This window comes from Filicampus tigris, chromosome 16, assembly GCF_054856515.1.
Source record: "Filicampus tigris isolate MCC_2025a chromosome 16, RoL_Ftig_1.0, whole genome shotgun sequence".
Classification (NCBI taxonomy): Eukaryota; Metazoa; Chordata; class Actinopteri; order Syngnathiformes; family Syngnathidae; genus Filicampus; species Filicampus tigris.
The window spans coordinates 11,116,645-11,139,390 of NC_141232.1; the positions used below are offsets into that span (position 1 = coordinate 11,116,645).

General features: G+C 39.9%; 1 protein-coding gene and 1 long non-coding RNA gene across 4 annotated transcripts in view; one reads left to right on the forward strand and one right to left on the reverse strand.

Moving 5' to 3' along the window:
• Nucleotides 1-22,623, reverse strand: part of LOC147134690 (uncharacterized) — a 43,564-nt gene extending 20,941 nt beyond the window's left edge. For both annotated transcript variants that reach the window (XR_015090091.1, XR_015090090.1), the window contains exons 1-2: nt 22,389-22,623; nt 21,474-21,517 (exon numbers count right to left, since the gene is read on the reverse strand). This is a non-coding gene — a long non-coding RNA (uncharacterized LOC147134690). The remainder of the gene's footprint in view (nt 1-21,473; nt 21,518-22,388) is intronic.
• LOC147134691 (uncharacterized) lies at nt 1,444-14,283 on the forward strand. Of its 2 annotated transcripts, XM_086055301.1 has the most exons (5): nt 1,444-2,141; nt 4,711-4,878; nt 8,190-8,314; nt 8,641-11,023; nt 12,103-14,283. In XM_086055301.1, the coding sequence occupies exons 1-5, from the start codon at nt 1,689-1,691 to the stop codon at nt 12,211-12,213; spliced, it is 3,240 nt and encodes a 1,079-aa protein (XP_085911427.1). In that variant the 5' UTR covers nt 1,444-1,688; the 3' UTR covers nt 12,214-14,283. The 2 variants fall into 2 exon arrangements, with proteins under 2 accessions (XP_085911427.1, XP_085911428.1); XM_086055302.1 differs by having other exon boundaries at nt 8,641-14,283.
• Nucleotides 22,624-22,746: the final 123 nt, after the last annotated feature.

Here is a 22,746-nt window from a genome sequence, read left to right on the forward strand (position 1 = left end):
ATCTCTTATAGGCCTACTGGGTCTTTAAGGGGCCACAACAATGTATGTTGATTTTAATGCCGAAATTGCATAATGTGAAGTTTGTGTAGAAACACACACAAACACAGTAGTTGGTATAAGAAGACATGTTGACCACTGATTATACCGCTCCTCACTGTCTCATGGCATTTAATTGAATGAAGAACCAAAACGGACGATCATGTGATAATGAAGTCAGCTGCATTGGTCAACCAAAAATCAACCAAAACATTTTTTTTTTTCAAGAATATGTTCGATGCAGGCCCATTAGTTGAAACAAGGCATTTCAGAAGCCCTTGTTTCAACAAGTGGATTTGTATAGAACATATTCTTGAAAAAAATATGTTTGTGTTGACTTTCTCTTCAGGTAAATGTTTACTACAAGCTTCACTATTTCTTCCACAGGTACATACTAAATTATGAATATGGTTAAGTATTGTTGTAAAACACAATATGCATGCTGTGTATACTGCATTTCTGTTGTTTAGTAGCATGTGATGAATGGCTGTGTTTCACTTGCTTAATCCCCAGAAATTGTTTATTTTTTTCCCCCTGTGTGAAAGCTTCCGTGCATTTTGATTTGCATCAATTTGGGACGTTAGTGTAACAGCGATTTTGAATCACCAGAATTTTTGTGACATCTTGTGGCAGGACCCCGCAGACTGCGCAAGTTTTGACATCCCTCAATGTTTTTTCAGTTGACAGCAAGTGGCAAAATATAGCCTCCCCCGCAGATGGATAAAAATGGGTGGATTTTGCTGCTTAATTTATATTTCACAAACACAATATTAACCGGAATGCCGTGTTTAGACTAGTGGGGCGCTTAAAACATGTTACTGTAAAGAACATTTTTGATTTGACTTCCCATTTAATGTCTTATGTAACAATACATTACTACATGACCTCTGTATTTGTATTTGCTTTCTTTTACTCTGCTGTCTGCTGCCAGGTTTGACATTGCAAATGAGAATCTCCTCTGAATTGCCTTAAAGGTTAAATAAATAAATGAATACATTAATACAACACATCATAACCCCTCTAAATTGTTTCCAAATGCTGTTTGCGGCGCCATATCATCATGTGCGTCTTTTGGATCCTTTTCGAAATCTCTGACGTTCCCATGCTCGCGCAGGAAGGGTAATTCTTGGCAGAACAGGTATCAGAGTGCCGCAGGCTTCTGCTGGTGCTTTTCAGCATGGCCACTAATGGTTTAATGAATGTTTTAAAGGGGATGGGTGCCTTTGATTGTTACTCAGTTCCTCCTATAATACAATCTTTTTCCCCATAGAGCGCACACCCAGTGCTGCAAATCGCTGTGGATCACGTGACTAAAGGTGTGTCTATTTCGCTGCCAGCTTTGCACCTGTCGGGCGGTGCCTCAAAGAGGCGTCACCCACGCGCTCGATCGCCGGCCGGTCGGTCTGAGTCCTCCTCATCATGAGATGACTCTCCAGGCAATGGGAAGCTCTTAATGTAACATGGCAGTTCTATACGTGTATCTTATAGTGTTACAAGGAGTGTTTTTTAACTATCCCGGGGATCAGCTGTCCCGCTGCTGTTATTCAAACGACAACTTTTCACGCAGCCTGGAGTATCACTAAAGTGGTCTCGTCGACTTGTTGGGAGCTTACGTTTTATTCTTGATCTTTCCAAATAGCTTGAGTTTCAATATGGCTCTGTCTCAAATCCAGTGCCTGGACGATAACCACGTGAACCCGCGGACAAACGAGTCCAAGCCGGACTTCTTGTACAGCGAGGACCAGAGGCTCGCGCTGGAGGTTTTTCTCCGCGAAGGTCGCGAAGCGTTCCTCAAGTTCGTGGAAGAACGCCAAATGCGGAGCTTCCTTTCGGACCTGGAGCAGGAAATTCTCACTAAGACGCTGGAGCCTTATGACCCCGGCTCGGAGCTCTTCCCGGAGGATGCCGAGGAAAACGAGCCCCCGCTGTCGCTGCATTACTGGCCGGAGATGTCGGACATGTCCATCCCGCAGATGGACTTGGGCTGGCCGCACACTGACGCTTACCGCGGGGTGACGCGCACCACCGTGTACACGCAACCGCCGCTGGAGGGTCAGACCCACATCAAGGAGATTGTCAGAAGGATGATCGCACAGGCGCAAAAGGTGCGATAACGTGTCTTCTTGTACCGTAAAGTACAGTTTCTTACATTTGCATTCACTTAACATGACTGTTTTCTTTGCAAAGCAGCACGGCGCCATTGTTTAATTTAACGTTTAGAATGGAAATGTTATGTTAACAATATACAGAGACAAAGTGTGTGGTTGCTAAATCATGGGCAAAGCTGGTGGGAGGTAAAAGATATGCAAATAATTCTGTACTGTACCTAAGTTCATTTTAAGTATATTTCTGATGACTTTATACTTACTTCTAACATTTGAAAACAACAAAACAAATTACCACTTTTTACTAGTCAAAGTAGGCTCCACAAAAAAAAAACAAAAAAAAACGTTGTGAAGTCAACCGAAGCTTAGATCTTCATTGCGACCTTGTGGTCCTTCCTGTATGGTGGCAAAACAGGGACACTAGCTCATTTTAAAGTTTGTTTTCATTGTTCCAAGTTAGAAATGTGTATTGTAGACAATTGATGTTTGCTGATCATGTGTGAAACACTGAAACAAATAGAGCGCTGTCAGGGAACTTGATGTGAGCTACCTCAGCCATTCAAATTTCAGCTGGTAAGCGCTGCAATAACATGTACAGGTATGACTGTTAACCCCAGCTGCTCCAGGATTTAATAGAAGGCAACTATGCCTGAAATGGTAAAACACTTCTTCTGCCATTTTGGGTCATATATTCTTGAAAATCCTTCCTCCCACAAAGAAAAAAATATTCCGAATTTCAAATTGACCATCGACAGGAATATGTTCAAAGCGGTCTGACCTTGAACGTGATGAGCGCTGGATTGAGGTCCATGGATACACCAAACAAGTGAATCGCCCCAAATAAAATGCAGTTCACATCGTCATTGGGGTTACAAATGACCACATTCCACAGGTCGGCTTCATGAACAGACCATTGTGTGACTATTGTGTTTTTACAAACTTTTATTTCCATATGAAGCAGTCATATTTCTTAGGCTGCTGTCAGTTTGAGGTCAGAGTCCAGATTTAAGTAACTCAGTGAGACAGTGTAAAGTGCAACATGATTAATCAGTGTTATCTAAAGCAGTGGTTCTCCCTGTTGCAACCTGGGATCTGCATTTCTTATTGTTGCTAACTCTTGACCCACTTTTATAGAAGTTAAAAACAATATCAACAATATTTGTCCATAAATAGCCTTTGAAAAGATATCTATGTATATCATACTTTAAACATAATTACATTTTTACATGTTTAAAGTGCATTTCAGATTCACAACAACTTACTAAGAAACTAACTGAGGGTGAACAAGACAATTCCATGTACAAAAGTCAAATAACTATCATAATTGCCCCAAATATGGCCACAAAATGTCACATAAATTGGTACTGATTACTTCTTTTTAGGCGGCACGGTGGTCGACTGGTTAGTTCTCCCCGTGCCTGCGTGGGTTTTCTCCGGGTACTCCGGTTTCCTCCCACATTCCAAAAACATGCATGTTAAGTTGATTGGACTCTCTAAATTGCCCCTAGGTGTGATTGTGAGTGCGGATGTTTGTCTCTGTGTGCCCTGCGATTGGCTGGCAACCAATTCAGGGTGTCCCCCGCCTACTACCCGAAGGCAGCTGGGATAGGCTCCAGCACTCCCCGCAACCCTTGTGAGGATAAGCGGTATCGATAATGGATGGATGGATAGTTCTTTTTAGGAAAGTCATTGACCTAATATGTTTTGTGTGAGAACTTGGCATAGTACATGGCGGACCGAATGTGAACGTAAAATGAATTTAAAAGTTATTTTCCCAATAAAGCGAATAAAGTCAGACCTCGGATGCACGCTAAATATTTGACTGTACAGGCGGTCGGTCCTCAGTTTACGACTGAGCCTCATTCTTCGGGCGTTGGCATAACCCATTTTTACGGAAGTCAGAACGCGCTGTAGTCTATTACTAACTTACTGTAACGCAATGCTTCATACAGAATTACAGTTTGAAACGTGTATTCATTTGTAAAACACTTCTAGTCCATAAATATACAACAATACAACAAATGACAGAGCATGTCTTAGGCTAAATATTCATACATCAGCCAGAAAACTATTTTTAAAATTGCATGCCGTTCGTAAACTAAAAACACTGAATATTGGCACCATAAAACAAGTACTACCTGTCCACAACCCACCTATGGATCCGCGAGCCATGTTTGCATGCTGCCTCACCAGTTAAAATCACCTGTCTAAAGGAATTTCCTTACACTTGTATTGTGCCTTCATGCTGTGTTGAATATTTGCATGAGTGTGCATTATGGACGATTGTGACTAACCGATATGCTATAACGCAGCATGCCCGGAACACCCTTTAGGCGTGTAAACAAAGATCATGCAGACAGCAAGCTATGAGTGTGAAGATAAAACACCTTAATTGCTGTTTTCACTAGCTTTAGTCAAACAAGAACTAAAACCTGTGGAACCACTGGAATCCCATTTGTTTGAAACAATGTACAAACTATGATGTACTGAACGTGGACTTCCTGTATTGCGAATGTCCCTACAAGTGAGAAATTATACTAATCTACTTTTTCCATGTGTGTTTATTCAGGTCATTGCTGTTGTAATGGATGTCTTCACCGATGTTGACATCTTCAAAGATTTGATCGATGCTGGTTTTAGGAGGAAGGTTTCTATCTACATCCTGTTGGAAAGCACATCATTACCTCATTTCCTGTCTATGTGTCAGCGGGCTAGCATGCACGCGGGACATCTCAAGGTATGTACCATTTAAAGAACAAGGCTAGTCAATAAATTGGCAATAAAAACAAGAAAAACTGTCACATTAGAACTTGCAACTGACGTTCAACTCGAGCCATCCGGTCAGTCAGCGGTCAGCATTGCTCATGACGCTTTACATAGTTGTATATCTGTAAATAAATTATTTTTTTGTTTTTTACAGTTAAAAGTGTCACAGAAGCATAACATACTGTATTAGCGTCAAAGTCACTGTTTTGCTTGACATGTTTCATTTCACAAAAAGCAAATTTTCTCCACCTTTGTGATGAGAAACCGGTGTTTTTGATGAAACCGACTCTAGTTCTAGAATGGAAAAAGCTGGAAACAAGTCTTTTTTTTTCTGGGGAAAGAAGAGCATGACTCTTTCTTTTGGTGGTTTCAGTGGTTTATGTTGTCATAGAATACACTATTCTTGAAAGATCCGTAAAAATGCTCTAAAACGGTTGGCGTTATAGGGGAGCTCTGCTTTGAAAGCAGCTGGCGGTGACAGACTTAAGGACATTATAGCATAAAAAACACCTGATTAATAACCATTATAATATTAATATCAAAACAATAAAACTCTCTACAAACTCTCATAACTTTTATGATGACTGAGCAAAGTGTAATGAAAGTTTCATTGCAACTGCGCCTCAGGCAACATTTCTTTCAACATTTATTGTCACACGAATGTTAAAAGAAGTTAGTGACTTAGTTAGTCATCCGCATGGTTTCAGACAATCAACTCCTGGAATTATCATCTTCCTCGGCTCACGAATGCCCCTGTTCACAAATCAGTTTTTGGGCAAATATAACTTCAGTTTGCTTCTAGTCACAGCATCCATGTAGAATGCTTATTTGTGCTTTCCTTGACAGTACTTAAACATAATTTGTGTGTCACCTATTTCAGGTACTATTTTTGTTGTTGTTGTAAATTAGCTCAGTTTCAATAAAGTGAAACCTGCAAGTGATTGTTCTATTATTATGAAGCTCTGGAAAGTGTCTCGGTTGATCTTTCGCAGGTGGGGCTTGGCACACTGTCGCCCCACTGCTGTAGGTGCAATGCGGGCATGTCGTCCGGCAAAGGCCCGGTGGGTCGACCCAACTTCACCCGTGCGAGTTTGCCGAGGAATACTGCATGCATCTGCGCATGATGTGCGACTTGATTCTGGGGCTGAAATTGAATCATTTTATATCTACTCATTTTAAAGAGGAAATCAATCTGACCTGGTTTCTGAAGCTGAGCCGTGATTGGTCGTTACCTGAGCCCTGAGCAGTTGTGTCATTTTCAGTTGACAGAAGTGACAAAATGGCCGTTCCCTGAGGTGGCTAAAATGGGTGGATTAACTCTTATTCCACAAAGGCAATATTAATCAGAATGCCGTGTTTCAACTAGTGGGCCTGCCGGGAACATATTCTTGAAAATAATGTGTTTTGGTAGATTTCCACTTTAAGAGGTGTTTGGATTGAAAATAGGCTATATGGTTTGCAGTGTGAGGTAGAAACGCACAAACGAGTAAGGGCAAGCGCATGGATTTGAAATGAAAAAAAAACAATAATCCAAAAACCGGTGCACAGATGCTCAAACCCCCTTTTCCCAGTTTGTGCCTTGGAGGAACGAAAGGAAAGCACAAAGGTAACCTGACAGACTCTTTGTAACCATCTGCTTCTGGATTATCAGAAAAAATGTAGAAAATGCAAATCTCATGCGGCATTCTGGGTTCACTTAAGACTTATGACAAATGAGCGAGGCTCTCAGGGATGCCAAGTTAGCTATTTTTCTGATCGATGTACTCTCGCGACATCTGCCTTCACAAACTCTCAGAAATTTCACAATTCCCGGCATTTTTTTTAGCATTAGTTTGCTCAAAGTGTATGCTCACGTGTCAAATGTGCCTTTGCCACAATGACAATGTATTTTACTGGCCGGGCAACCAGTTTTGTTTTTGTTGCTCCAAAAGTTACATGTCTGTTTTTTAACGATCCTTTTATTATATTTCACCTCTTTGCCAATATGCATAGGTACCTGCCTATGAAATTAAAAGAAAAACAACAAAAACAAAACTCACTTGGAGTTTGGCTGAGCAGTCGTCTCCTAAAATGTGACTCACAAGATCTGTTTGAAAAAAAAATATCCAAATTCAGGATTTGTGGACAACTTTACAGGCATCGATCCTATCTGATATATGACATGTTTGCATTTGGGGGCAGGAATGTTTTGGCACACTGTTGGGGATTACCATGCTCATTGCTGAGGCCACTGTTGAGACATTACTTCTTAGTGGTGCAGAGCTATTGTTAGGAACAATCAAAGTCTCTTTCTGACAAGCCTTTAACTGACACCTCTCCACATGGCATCTCAGTGGGCATTATCTAGCACAGGGGATGGCTTCGTGACTAAGTGGCAATATGACCAGAAATAGTAATCGTGCTAAATTGATCCATTGTGTCATATTGCCATGACTGGTTGAAGGAGGGAAAGAGAAGTGTGAGAGCTTGATGACCACCTTCACAATAAACTGGAAGAGAAGACGCTTTAGGCTCTTAGGATTGTGGAGCAGCTCAGTCGTACCTTGCCATGGAAATTTGGGAATAGAATTAGTACACTTAAATTTATTGGTCCAGTCAATTCTCGGTTTTAACTGCAATGCAAATTTCTCCTAAATTATTGAATTTTGCACCACATTCTTTCTTTAACAGCCAAAGGCTAAAAATGAGATTTGCTGATCTTGATAATCACTCAAATGAATGCACAAAGGGGAAGAGAAAGATGTGATCATAAGGAGAAGAAAGGGGAACTTCTAACACATGACTGCTGTCTTGTTCCTTAAATTCAATGTATTGGTTTGAAATGCAGTCAGCACAAAGACTGCTTTCAAGATAATCGGGCCATCACAAATGCTCCAAGTTTTCCAATCACCAAGCATTAATAATTAATTAAAGGCGGCAGTGGTCCTCTCCAGAGGGGATAGACTCTCTTCCACTCTGGAGCTGCCGACAGTGAGAGGCACCGAGTGGGTGTGGGCATACTTATTGGCCCCCGGCTTGGCACCTTTACGCCCGGCCCAACAAACAGCAGCATATTCAGCGGACACACCCACAGTGCCTGAAAGCTGGGAGGAGGTCGCTACGTACTTTAAAATTTGGCAGACTTGTTAACAACACTCTTCTCTGTCATGTGTCAAATTCATGACACATTTTATTTTCAATTTATAGCGACTATAGGGAAGCTTGAGTAACGGTCCTTGTTTTCATAACATACAGCATATGACCACCAATTCATACATACACGTGTGTGTTTATATATTATAGCACCTTCGGGTACGCTGCACAGCAGGTACAGAGTTCTACACTCGTTCCTGCACCAAGGTGAAAGGCCGACTGGGACACAGATTCATGTTCATCGATGGAGACAAAGCTGTGTCGGGGTCTTTCAGGTCAGTGTACTTGATGCGCTATGCTCGAGAGTGACACATGAACAATTAATGCGCTGTGTAAATAACTTTTATTGTCCCTTCTCTACATACTTGACAGACATCCTACAAATGCGTCATACTTTGTAGAAAAACATGTTCGCTGTTATTGCAAAGTAACTAAACAATGCCACCATGTTAAACCCTTCCCATCTTGGCAGGTTTAGTATTTGGTGCTATTGTTAAGCCATACATCTTATTGTCAGCACTTCACTGTACTAGATTTAGTTTTTGTTACCAGCTGTCTGGTATTTTTGGAAATATATATTTTTGTGTTTTCTGATTTACAGTTTCACCTGGATGTCCTCACGACTGGACAAAAATCTTGTCACCGTGGTTACAGGCCAGGCAGTGGAGGCCTTTGATCATCTCTTTCGCCACCTTTACATGAGCTCAAATTTAGTTGATCTCCAGCAAATCACCATGGACCCCGAGCCTGAGCGTGACCCTCTCCCACAGCTAACCCCTGTAGTCCTTCCTTCTGCTACTGTAAGGAAAATATACAACCCCAAGTATGCCTTACTTATTGGAGAAAATGCTAGCACTACATCTGCTGACCAAGACATTCCCAAAGAGTCTCAGACACCAGAGGTCCCAGATACTAAGAAGAGAAAGCGAGGAAGAGGAAGTAAAGAACCTGTCCTAGAAGATGAATGCATCCATCCTGGACTTATCAATCTAGAGAAGGCAAATTTGATCCCTTACTTGCCTACCTGGCCAGAACCCGACCCCCCAAGTGATGTAATCGGTTTTATAAACATCATGGATACGAGCAAACCGACTCAAGTGCATCTGCAACGCTCCGAGAGGTTTGAAACCAGTCAAGCCATTCGCTTCAAAAATCCTTTGATCTTGCCCAAAGAACCCGTGCAAGAGGTTGCAAGGCCGAGAGAGAGTTATTCTAAAATTGAGGAGAAGACAAATCCTCCACCATCACAAGATCGGATCAAAGCTAGAGAATCTATATATGACAGGTTGCAGCGCATGGATTCCACTAGTACAAAAGTTGAGAAACTTGACCAACACTCAGTTTCATCTAGACCCGAGCACAGTATACAATCAGTCTCATTAACCAGTCAAAATGAAGATCAGGCCACAAAACACACATCACCCCTGTCCAGCAACATTGAATACATTAATCGAAGTACCAGTAATGTAAATTACGCCTCTGAACAAAGGAATAGAATAGCACCAAATATTGGGACTAATTCATCCACTGCTACACAAGCCTCTAACCTGCCAAGTACCAATGACTCAAACTTAACAACAGAACACGCAGAAACTTTGCAAGCTAATCATACACAGCCATGTAGCGCCTCTAAAATGTCCCCTGATAGTCACTCTCTTGACACCTCATCTTCCTCATCTTCAAGCTCAAATCAAACCCTGAAACCTCACACTCTTCATTCAGCTACCAAAGATAGCATCACCATTAATGGCCTGGGCACGTCAGATATTAGCACTCTTAAAAGGTTGACCAGCCTGACCGCTGGAGAAAACAAGCAACACACCGTCCCTAAAACGCATGAAAATAGCAACAGAAAAACTGGAGTGCTAAAAGATGACAGAAAAAGTGACTTGTTCCAGAAAAATCAACAGCATAAACAAAAAGAAACCTCTGCAGACAGTCAGAATAATAAATCAGTTGGACTACATGATGGAAAGGGAGGAACCCCAGGGGTCTCTGGAAACAAAAAACAAATACAATCACATTCGTTGGCCACTTTAGCGCCAAATAGAGACAGTGTGAATATTCAAGAAATTACTTCAGATGATGATGGACGTTCAAAGCAACAGGAAGACCTTGGAGGTCGTGAAAACAAGTCCCCATCGAGACAGCTCCCTGATCCCAAAATCCGGAATGAAACAGAATCTGAAATGAAAACGTATCATGTAAAAGAAAACAAACCGCAAAGAATATCGTACAGTCAAAGTTCCACATTGACTATGTGGGAGCGGATTCAAGCTGCGGTGGTTGAGCCGTCCAGAGATGACATAGATGTCACATCAGCACAACCTTTCGCTAATGCCACAAATTCAGCAAAGAAGAACACCAGAAGAGTCTCACAAGAATGCCCGCAATCTCCAAAAGAACAAACACTCTCTCACACTGCAGAGAAAACCGTCCAATCAGCAGAGAGACAATTGCGGTCATCCACGTCTATCAGACGCGCTTCTGATGACTCACATGCACTCACTCCAGACTTTCGAACCCCTACATCAGACATGAGTTATGGATTTCGCTCAAGAAATAACTCCAATCGCTCCACAACCTCAGAGGAGTATGTTGAATGCAGCGAATCGCCAAACAAAGAGCAATCTAATAAGGGTGTCATCAGTCCCTTATTCAAAGACTATAGTGCATATGTTAATTTGTTTGACAACAAAAACAAGCATACCTCAAGCAAAGAAACCCAGGGCCTTGAGAGTAAAGTGAAAACGAGGGATAAAGAGGATGTGAAAAGTAAAGACGGTGGAATGAAAAAGACACAACATCGAGATTCCAAAGGGAAAGATGGGCGAAATGGCGAGGAATCAAAAACAAAGACTTTTGAGAAAGAAAAGGAGACCCAAAATCAAGCTCTCATGAGAAAGTCACGAACTCAGAGGGCAACAGGATCCAGTAATGCGGAGAACAGAGATGGCTCAGTCAGAGAGGTTGCTAGTCAAAAGGTATGAACATACAATGAGAGTAACAGTAGTTCTACAACACTACAACCACAAGAATATAAAGATTAGTAAATTCACACCTGTATGACTGTCAATTAAAACAACATCAACATTATCATCGTCATAATGGTATTGTTTAAGGGGTCTGTGTCATGCTATTCTAAACTTTCCACAGTTAACTATGGGCATATATATATATATATATATATATATATATATACACCCTAAAGACAGCACTTACGTTGCTTCATATATTTGGATATATTCATGTAGCACTGCCGCCGCCATTCAGTACTCTTGAATGGCGCCCTTGTTTAGTATCATAGACATTAGCTGTTTGGGAGGATGCCTCCTTCAGCTTTTTTTACGCTTATGTTGAGTTTTAGACTGCTGCCCTAAGTGCCAGTCTATACTGCAGTGTCCTCGGCTCTCGTTATGTACAACTACGTACATATTTTACAGACATGTCTTGCCACATTACATAATCCCACACAAAAAAACATTTGCAGATTCACTTTGAAAAATGTGCAGAACTTAGGCAAATTTGGCGCGTATACCTAACATTATATTCTGTAAGGTTGTGATTGACTGTCCTAGGTAAAACTGGTCATCAATCCAACAAAAATCTCACCACTCTTTCTTTATATTAATCTTAGTGATAAACAACTCAACCATAGTATTTCACAACACAAAAAGAGCTACTATGTTAAAATAAAAATGTTTATTTTTAGAAATCCGTGCATTAAAATGTTGGGTGGGTGGGGGGGGGGGGCACAAGCATCCCGACCCGCCCGTAGTAATGGGTCTGCAAGTAACTGGAACCTATCTTAGCAGACTGGACAAGGACCAAGATACAGCTTAGACTGTTACATAGGCACATATAGACAACATTCTTAGGCACACTCACACCTATGTGCAATTACAGTCTTCAATTATCCAAGCATGTTTTAACAAAGGATTTTTGAAAACAGCTTTGCTCCATCATTGTTTGACCACAAGAGGACTAACTGACAGTTTAGTAACTTGATGAACTTCCAGATGGACTGTCACTTCACATGCTTTTCCCTCACACTGTCTGACAGGTTAAGCCGGACAGTTCAGCAACAAGAAGACACACCCAAGAGTCATTTTCAATTGTGCCAGAACTAGTCAGTGACAAAACTGAACACAACATTCTCAAGAATATTGTTTAGGTTCCAGGCCTGCTTCTGTCTTTGCCCGCTGTTGTCTTTGAACTCCCCTTATTGCAGTATCATAAACATATTTGCAAATCACGTCAATAATATGAAAAATGTTGCTTCATCCGGTTAGTTACTAATGCTCTTGCTAAAGTAAATTTCCCTCCCGTACACACACTGCATGTCAGAATACACTCATGTGCAGGCTGTAGTAGACCAAGGTTCTGAACGAGGGTTCCATAAACACGTTCACACGTGACCAATGACCACACAAACAGAGCAATTGCGCCACTTTCTTTTGAACAAACAAAAATCGAAAGACAATTGTGAACACAGCCTAACTTATAATTTGAATCTTTATTTTTCATTTTTCAAGACTTTTTGGTCAATTTTACACCAACAGATTTGTGGGAACGCCAAAGCCAAAACATTACAACGTATAATGTTAAGTTGATCATGACCTTAAATATAAAGTGCTGGTTTATCTTTAATGTTTATTGTTACATGTACATGTATTGAGACCTGGGGTTGGGTGTTCATGTTGATAGCTCATCTCAAATTTACAATTTTACAATTTTACATCCTATAATCAGGTCATTATTTACTTGCCGAGCTGCGATAAATAAACCATACTAACCTTGGTATAATCACCAGTCTTTGGGCGTTTGAACCTCTTATTACTAGGTATTTAAATGTCTGTGTTGCGAAGGAAGCTCTGAATGAATGGCTTAGGTCAGTGGTCCCCAGTCTCCGGTCCGGCACAGATTGTGGGAAAAAAAACCAAAATCTCATTTTCTTTTGTAGGGCAGTGTTATACATCCCCATTGGGAATATATGTAAACAACCCACTTGTTGTCGACGAATGGTTGCCGGTCTGCAAAAAATCTATAGTAAGATTAACTGGTCCCTGCCAGAAAAAAGGTGAGACCACTGACTTATTTTTTTTTTTTTTTGTGTGTGTGTTTTTTTTTTTTTTTTTAATTAAAAGTCTGTCCAGGATATAATGTTGCGGTAGCAGGGTGGCGCCAGGGACTTAGGGCTCTGTAACCAAAAAAAAAAAAAAAATCACACTTTGGACCTCTCTCTGTGTCATTGCCGCAAATTGAAAATACTATTTTCTAAGGCCCCTGTTATTCATTGGCCCTTTGCAAATCACTTTTCCCTTCTTATAGTGACCCTGTTAGGGAGGATTATGAATGTCAAGTAAACATGTTACGAAGAGAATTGGAAATTGTTAAATGCTTCACAAATGAAATTATTTTTGTGTTTTTGCACAAAAAGACATTCGGTGTGTACAGATGTTCATTATTCCCAGATAGTGAATTTTAACAACGTGAGCGTGAAGTTGGCGAGTGTTTTGCTAACAAAGAGAGCTACCCAGCTTTCCGCTGTTTTATCTGACTACACGACGGGCTTCAAAAAATGTAAATAATGTGCTGACGACGGCTACAATATCGAAACCAGTGGGTTGCTTGGTTTTGTTGTTTTACTTAGCTATACTTATTAAATGCCAATATGCTCACAGACCAGCTGTAACATTAACAACTGTGACTGTATAGTTTATTTTTAACTAGAATTTCACAGAATGAATCAATATTTTGTCAAGTTTTTTTTTTATGTACATTTTTTTACAGTCTAAGTATAGTCACAATATAACAATATTTTAAAAGATAACATCATTACAGGTATAATATGTGCAGGAACATTGTACTATATGTTAGAGTGACTATAGGGCTATTTTCCAGTTGACACTCATTGTGCACTTTACATTTAAAGTATGTTGAAGGTAGATATTCTGTTTTACAGAATGTTCTGTTGCCCTACTATTGTTATCACATGCTGTTTTTGACATGATGTACATTTAGTGACTTAAGAATTCAAGTTATGGATTGTTTTCTTTCTTTACTATTTATATTCAAGGTTTTCTTGGCAGAAAGATAACGTTCATGTACAGATGGCATGTTTTACTGTTACTGAGAAGGCTACTGATAAAAAGCAACTATGTGCATGTCAGCACTCAAGTATGAAAGTGGTGGTCTGCACAGTCTTTGTTTTCAGGACAAATAAACACATTGGAGACATGAATGGAATGGCTGTTATTTAAGGACTGAAACATTTTCGCATCTCAAATAGATGCTTCAAAATAAATACAGGTTGTGCCAGTGGATGTACCACGAGTCCGAGATGCCTTCACCGCGTTATTATTTGGTAATTTATTGCACCATATTTGTGGTAATGCATCATGAGGAAAATCAACATACAGTTTAGCAGGGGGAGAAATAATGTTAAGGAGGAGTTAGAATACTTTTTTTGTGTATTAATGCCAAGCAGAATTAACACAACAAACAACCACCATAAAGAAATGTATATTATTGAAGATTATAATGAACATGCATTAAGATACCACATGCATGGCCACAATGCAAGACAATATGCTATATGGTTGGTTGGTTGGTTAATTGGTTATAGCTTCAATATAGAAGAGAACAGAAAAGTCTACACAGTCCTCCAAGCAGACAAGCCTATCGAAAAGGCGTAGAATGAAGCATTATATTTGCTAAAGAACTACAATAAAGCAAAGAGCCACTTTGCTATGTTTTATTTATGATTTTAGGCCACATTTCCCAAACTTTTCTTCCGACAAGTTATAGGCAAAAAATGTTTTTCACTGTACAAAGTCAGGTGACCTCAATTCTTCGATATTGGCTATGGCTCTTAAATCATGGATGACTTCCACTGAGCATCTACAAAAGACTGCGCAAGCTGACTTGGATCCAAAATGCATGCATGCCTCAAGGCAGAACAAGCAGGGACGGATTAAATATCTAAGAAGTTGATCTGCCCATCTTTTTCACGTTCAGCCCTGTCAGGAAAGTCTTAAATAAGGCTGCAGTGTTAATCCGCAGTACCATTCTAGTTCTGCTAATATCAGCCATAATGCATATTGGATATGGGTGGGAACCACATTATAGTTAATACTGCATTAGATATTTTCAACGAGCAAAAAAAAAAAAAAAAAAAAAAAGAGGGATGTTGTGTAAATTGCATAAAAGGTTTCACCTTCTCCAAAGTCGCTGCTGTTTTAAAGGATCACTCTGACATGAACTTGTATGTCTGCTGTCTAATGTACGCGAGCCTGGATTTGCATGTTTTGAGAACAAGAGGGAGATGATAAAACGGAAAGATTAGTGTGTTTGTCGTAAAATATAGTGATGAGTAATCATGTACGGACACAAGCACACACAGATTTATGTCTCTGTGAAACACCACGGCTCAGTTCCTCACCAACAAATCCTGATGATAAACTACCGGGAATAGAGGAAAAGCCCGACAAAAACGATAGTGATGCAAGATGAAACACTCCAGAAATACTTGTCTGGGTTCCTAATCCAGATTAAAAATGAGTAAAACTGCATGAGGACGCGACACAGAGTCGAGAAGGCAGTGATTGAGATGTAGAAATCAATAGATAAGAATTTGGGAGAGAACAGAAAGCTCTTATCTTAGAAGATGGAGAGGAGAAGAAAGAAACTGTGACTGGCGTCAGAGGCTGATGGATGCAAGCACAGGGAATCTACTAAACAAAATTGAACCCGTCGTCATCAACCTTTAAAAGAAAAAGAAATGTTTGTTTGGATATTGAAATCCGATGTTTTCTGCATTGTCTTGTGAATTTATCATTCACAGCAGCAACATGATGAATTGTTTTGACAGCTCAGGCTGAAAATTACTTTTCACAGATAGATATTAAATGACACGTTCTATGATGATTAAAAAGACAAATATTTTGACCAGGGGCTCGTCACCCAAGATGAGTTGTGAGCAGCTCCCAGCAGGTGAACCGTTAGTATATCAATCACGGTTTAAGAAGGTTAAAGGGGACATATTGTGGATTTTTTTTTGTAATTGCTTGTACAGTACACAAATACTTTGATCCCGCGAGTGGAATCATAAAGTGTGAAATTAAATGACCAAGAAAATTTTTGTCAGCTGTCTATTTCTGAAAAGGTGACTATGAGCAAACCGAATTTTGTCAACGTGATTCGGCTATTTTACATTATACTATCCCCACACCAAGTTTCTCCGCCCATGACTAAATACAGCACATCATTTCGAAAACATCACTACGTCATTGCTAGCATTTGATGGAAAACCTCATTGACAAGCTAGCAAAGGTTAGCATTAGAAGTTACGGGATTGATTTACCTTCAAATAACATATTAACAAAAAAACGCTGTGGTAACACATACAGACAGGTAACAATGCTCACAGGCATACATTCTTTTATCTTAATGTAAGTGTATCTCTATGCGTGCACCACACCACATTCACCCATAAGAGGCCAAGGTACTTTATTTTATGAAGACACCTGAAAAGTAAATTAAATTGTGAAATAAATGCATGAGTCCTTTGAAATGTATTGCAGTATACTTTTTTTTTTTTTTTGCATTTTGACACTATGGTATACTTAAAGCGGAAGTCAACCCAAGCATATTTATTTCAAAAATATGCTCCCAGCAGGCCCACTCGTTGAAACACGACATCCTGATCAATGTTGCGTTTATGGAATATAAGTTAAGCGCCAAAATGCACTTGTTTTTAGCCCTCTCTGGGGGCAGCCATTATGTCTTCTGTCGATTAAAAATGACATCACAACTGCTCACAACGACCAACCACGGCCGACCTATTTTCTGAATCTGAGCCGTGATTGGTCATTGTGAGCAGTTCAGATGTCATTTTCAGTCGACAGAAGACATTATGGCCGCCCCCAGAGATGGCTAAAAACAAGTGGATTAACACTTATTCCATAAACGCAATATTTATCAGAATGCCCTGTTTCAACTAGTGGGTTTGCATAGAACATATTCTTGAAAAAAATATGTTTGCTTTGACTTCCCTCTTTAAAGGCACAACCAGTGTAGTGCAGTTCTACATAACTGAAAATGTCACCCTCAATAGTTAAAAAAAAAAAAAAAAAAAAAAAAAATTAATACCCCTCTGACAGCATCAATCAAAACTAACCATTATTATTTCGTAAAGGCAAGAATGGGCTTGTCCAGGATTTCAGTAGACAGCTCAGGTGAACCTATGAAGTGAGCGGTGAATGTATTTTATGGAATATTGCCCAGATAATAGCTAATATTGAATTTTATTAATAGAAGTTCTGATATTGAGAATGACTGTCTAAGAAAGAGAACATAAGCCTTGTAGTTTGTTCTCTGCAAGCATCACAGCAAGCCAACAAGTGGCTCGGATGCTGACTGTCTAAGAAAGAGAACATAAGCCTTATAGTTTGTTCTCTGCAAGCACCACATTCTCGTCAGTGCTCGAGGGTGGGGATGGGTATGTATGTATGTGCGGTATTTGTTAGGACTGATGAGGGACAACCTGAAAGGAAAAGAAAGCCAACTATTGTTTGAACAATTTCCAGACCGACAAATAGTTTTGTCAAACCCGTACAGGGAGTGGGCAGGATCACACTGTGAACCTCTCTGCTCATATGCAAAACATCCTTCAACTCTCTTAAGCACAACACAGACAAGCGCACATTGGCTTCCTGATGTTGTTTTGGTTTCATGAGTGATTGGACAGTATGATAGTGGCCACCCCCCGGAATAGGAAACAGCACACATTCAAGTGCACGTTTGGATGGCAACCATCTCGTCTCCCTGAAGCCATTTATATGGAGATGAGAGACTTGACTTTCCCATCAGATGCACTGCCATCCACAACCACATGAGAGGGAAAGAAGCCCCTCCCAAAATAAATTCCACACGATAAAGGTGGGATGTCACGGGTGGTGCCGCACAAAGATAAAGACGAGAACACGCACATTACGCTCTGGGTCTTATTGCAAAGTCATCCGTTCAACTGGGCCGACCAAGCGCTTATCATAAATGATCATTCCTGACATATACTCATCCTTAGGGGTGATGACACAACAGCAACGCACAGAAATACTGATAACAAAACACACTATCGCTGGAGACACTCGTATCCTCTCAGACATGATATGAATTAGGAGGCTGGTGTGTGCGTGTGCGCGTTTGCTCATGACATCCATTAATGTCGAATGAGTCACACTTTAATGAGTGTGCTCACGCTCACTCAATCCTGTGGGTGATTAGGTTTTCAATCAGCCTTCAGATCATATATAGTACACACGCGGGTCAGTGCAAATGTGTTCATTTCATGGCAGGGGGTGGCGTGCAAGAAGACGATATGTTTCCAAAAGGCCTTCATGGAGTCGTATACTTTGGCAAGACGACATCATCTTTAAGGTGTGGACTACTGGACTACACCTCAGCGGTCTTCAAATCTTTACACTAGTTGTAAAATCCTACTATTGCTCTGCAAAGCTCGGAATGGTTTAAATATGTTAAAGCCATCCCTATAAAATCAAAAACATGATTTCTTGCTTTCACCAACTTGATCATCATTATTTCTGTGTCTTTTTCTGTGATTTTTGTGATGTGTGCGTGTGTGTGTGACACGTTAAGACCAAGACAGACAGCGTCGTCACGCAAAGAACAGCTTTGACTTGCAGATGGCGCGTTACAACAGCTGGTTGGACGTTGTGACAGAGGCAAAGATAAGTCTACAGAGAAAGCAGCGAAGCAGCATTAATACAGCGCAACTCCGCAGATACTAATAATTGCGGTGGCAGCTTGCCACATATAGCTGCAGGGTTTGCACATTTGTGCACTTGGATATGTTTTCATCACTTGCTTTTTAGGCGCATTTTTCCACCCAAGTAAAAAACCTACAAGTGGCTCGGATGCTGCAGGATGCTGACTTCATCCAGTACAGCTCTCATACGGAATCATGTTTACCACAGGGCCAAACCTAACGTCTTCTGGCAGAGTGTCCGATCGATTTACAGGGGTAATTTGAATGTGGCACGAGATGAAACGTAAATTGTTTATTAAAAAAAGGGTGGATTTTAATCAGGTGCACTGAACTTCACCAGTCTGTCTGAAATGACGGGAAATTGGGTGGATCATATCACAAGTTCGAGTGCCCAAATCTTATGAAATGCCTCTAATGTAGCATATTTATTTACCATCGTTGTTCATGTATTTTTATATGTTAAATTTACATTCTAGTGACGTCAAGCTCACAATAATGGGTATGTCCAATTGTTTGAATCATGAAATTGTTTCATATTTTAATTACACCACTTACAAGCAAAAAAAATTGGAATTGTGTCACTTGAACGATACATTAAATCCAGCCGTAGAGACAATTTGAATTTCAATGTTTTATATTTTGTCTCATAACTGCCCTGGGATTGAGTCTGAATAATCAAGAGTGCCTAACTTTCACACACAGTCAGATGTTATTTGACCCATGAGTTATACAGGCCACTAGCACTTGAAATCTTGACTTTGAGAAATATTCGTGAAACTGTGGAGCAAATTGTCACTTAGATAATTTGTTACATGACTGGTAATGCGTATATGTATGTTCCCAAGGAGTTAAAATGGCAAAAAATTATCTTAATTATATAAAACATCCATCCATTTTAATGATAAAATACCAGGACTTTGTTTCTTTTTTTGTGCGTTAATTCTTATTACTTTAATCAATTACCAGAAGTAGGCCTAATCAGTCAATGAGATACTGTAAATGAATAAAAAAATGAATTAAAAATGAACAAATGTCATCTAATTAACCTACTTAAGATAAAATAAATGCAACAAGCAGGACTCTTGATAATATAATGTAAATGTGTGTGATTACCAGTATGTGTACCTCATAAACTGTCCAGTGTCAAGTCAGCAGTTCGCCAGCAGTTCAGACTGGTTAGAGAGTCAGACTCAACCCATTTGCTTCTCTACAAGCTAAAACTTAAGACAGTGTCACACTTAAATGTGAGTCATGCAGTCTTGCTCTGACCCCTCATAGAGGCCAGACAACTTCACGGAATACTGTGGGATTTCTGAGACACAGTGCAAAGGGATTTGTACGCATGGTCAGATGTACTAACTGCTAAAGTCTACAAAGATAACACATTTCCTGACAATAGATTAGTTGTAGGGACACATTCTTCTAACCTTTTAATTGATTGATAATTCAGAGACTTGATGTTCTAAAACAAAAATATAGAGAAAATACGTCATCAAGCTCCTGCAAGAAGGTCAAAATGGAAAAAAACATGCTCCCACTGTTCATAGTCTTAACAGCTTCCACATCATCTGTCTACAATGTCTTGATATGCCAAATAATTAAGATTCGAGGAAAATGAAGGATTTTTCCAAATACAATACAATACAATTTGATTTATATAGCGCATTTCATAATAGCTAGAGCTGTAACAAAGCACTTTACAAACAATACAATAAATAGAACAAAAACAGTAAAAGACTGTGATACATGTATTAATAAATATAGATATAAATAATATATAAAATATAAATACAAATATAGATAAATAAAGCCAATAAATTGACATAAAACACTATGTACAATTGACACCGGAAAAGAGCCGAAAATGTCAGGTCTGATCAAAAGCCAGAGAAAAGAAATGTGTCTTCAACCAGGTTTTAAAAATGGACAGAGAGGGGGCTTGCCTAACAACCAATGGGACGTCATTCCAGAGGGAAGGACCAGCAACAGAAAAGGCTCGATCCCCTCTGAGGCTCCGCTTGGTCCTCGGCACCGCGAGCAGCGCCTGGTCCGCAGACCTGAGGCTGCGGGAAGGTGCGTAGGAGTGGAGGAGCTCGGAAAGGTACGCCGGGGCAAGGCCATTTAATGATTCAAAGACAAATAGGAGAATCTTAAATTGGACCCTAAAATGCACTGGGAGCCAGTGAAGGGAGGCCAGAATTGGTGTTATGTGCTCGATCTTCCGAGCTCCAGTTAGTAGGCGGGCAGCAGCATTTTGGACCAACTGGAGACGTTTGAGGGAGGACTGGCTGACTCCAAAATTAGTTCTCACTTACTTCCTCATGCATTTCAGTTAGTGACAACCCGAGGTTGGTGTATACAGAGCTGCCAGAAAAAAACAGGTGTGGCAAGCAGCTCTTGGAAGAATCCATCTGCACACATTCGAACAACTGCTTGGGGACGCTAAATAAAATATGAGCAGACATCCCTTTTAAATTTGCCCCACTTCAAAAAATTGCCACTACTACGTATAACTGGATGGGATTCAGTAAAGTTATCATGGCTTTAAGGATGGAGGGGGAAGTCCCAACATTAACCTCTCAGAGAAGCAAATCTGAACCCTTGTAAGCATCACTTACTGATTTATCCCCCCCAATGGCACCTACCTTGTCATCCTGGTCTGCTTTATGCTGTGAGGCGAGGCAATAGCCTAAACAAGGCAGAACAACATGTAAACAAATATGAAGGATATCACAATGACAGTGTGTTAGTAGATAAAATACACTTGGGGGAAAAAATACAAGATATTCCGAGATTCAATCCCTGTAAAGCCTTCATTGTAATGCAAGAGGTGCCTCCAGAACACCGTGTTGCCATCAAAAGCTTTTATTGTACAGCTAGAACCTGACACCCTTACTAGAAGTGTCATTGCATTGTGTAAAATATGGACTCAGAAGGTGACCGATTTATGTTACAGTATGAGTTAATTTTTGTATGATTTCCTAAACAAGTATTACAGTATGTCATCACTTTGTTTAGTCCTCATGAAGACATCTGTTGGAATTTCTTTTTTTTTTTTTTTTTTTTTAGTTAATCACTTTCAAGATTACTTCCCTTCTTAATCAATAGTCCTATTTTCAATTTCTTTCAATGTGTCAAAATATGTAAAAAATCTCCTTGGTGCACTCTGATGAATGTCTCTCACAGTTGATCATTACATTGCCACGCTGTATTTTGCTTGCTTCTGAGTATCGTTTTAAAGAAAACAATGAAAGGCTATCTTAATTGCCTCGTGTCACATGATTTGTGGCATTGCATTGTACAGTCTATCAACATAGTAAAGACGTTTGGACACATAAACTTCCTCATTCAAGTACATACTTAAGCAGTTTACATCCTAATTCAACTGTTAGCTTTCAGTTATGTTAATTAATGGCCTCCGATTTGTTGTTTCCTGTTTCCTGCTTGTTTTTTTAAGTTTTTTTTTTTTATCAGTTTCTTTCTTCCTTGCCTGCAACCAAGTTGTCCTCATGTGACTTTCTTTTTTTTTGTTTTTGTTTTTTTGGGGCGTTGGCTTTTACCTGGTTTCTTTGTTGTCTCGTCGTCTCCACCTTCCTTTGTCTCCTGTTTTTACTTTGAATGTCAAAGATTTGACGAAACTGGCCGTCACGTTACCATGTGCCAGCTGAATCTAGTAAAGCTAAAGCGGTCTTGCCCTCAAATAATACGTAATACATTCAGTAGAAAAAGAAAAAAAAATACAAAATTCTAATGTTGACAATTAAAAACACAAACGAAAACACTCATACGATCACACAAACAACACTAAGACTATTTGACAAAGTCTTTGTCTCCATCTAGCGGACAAAACGGCACATTACAGTCTTTCTACGCGCATCATTTTTACAAGAAAACTCCTCTTTTGAACACTTAGCGCCC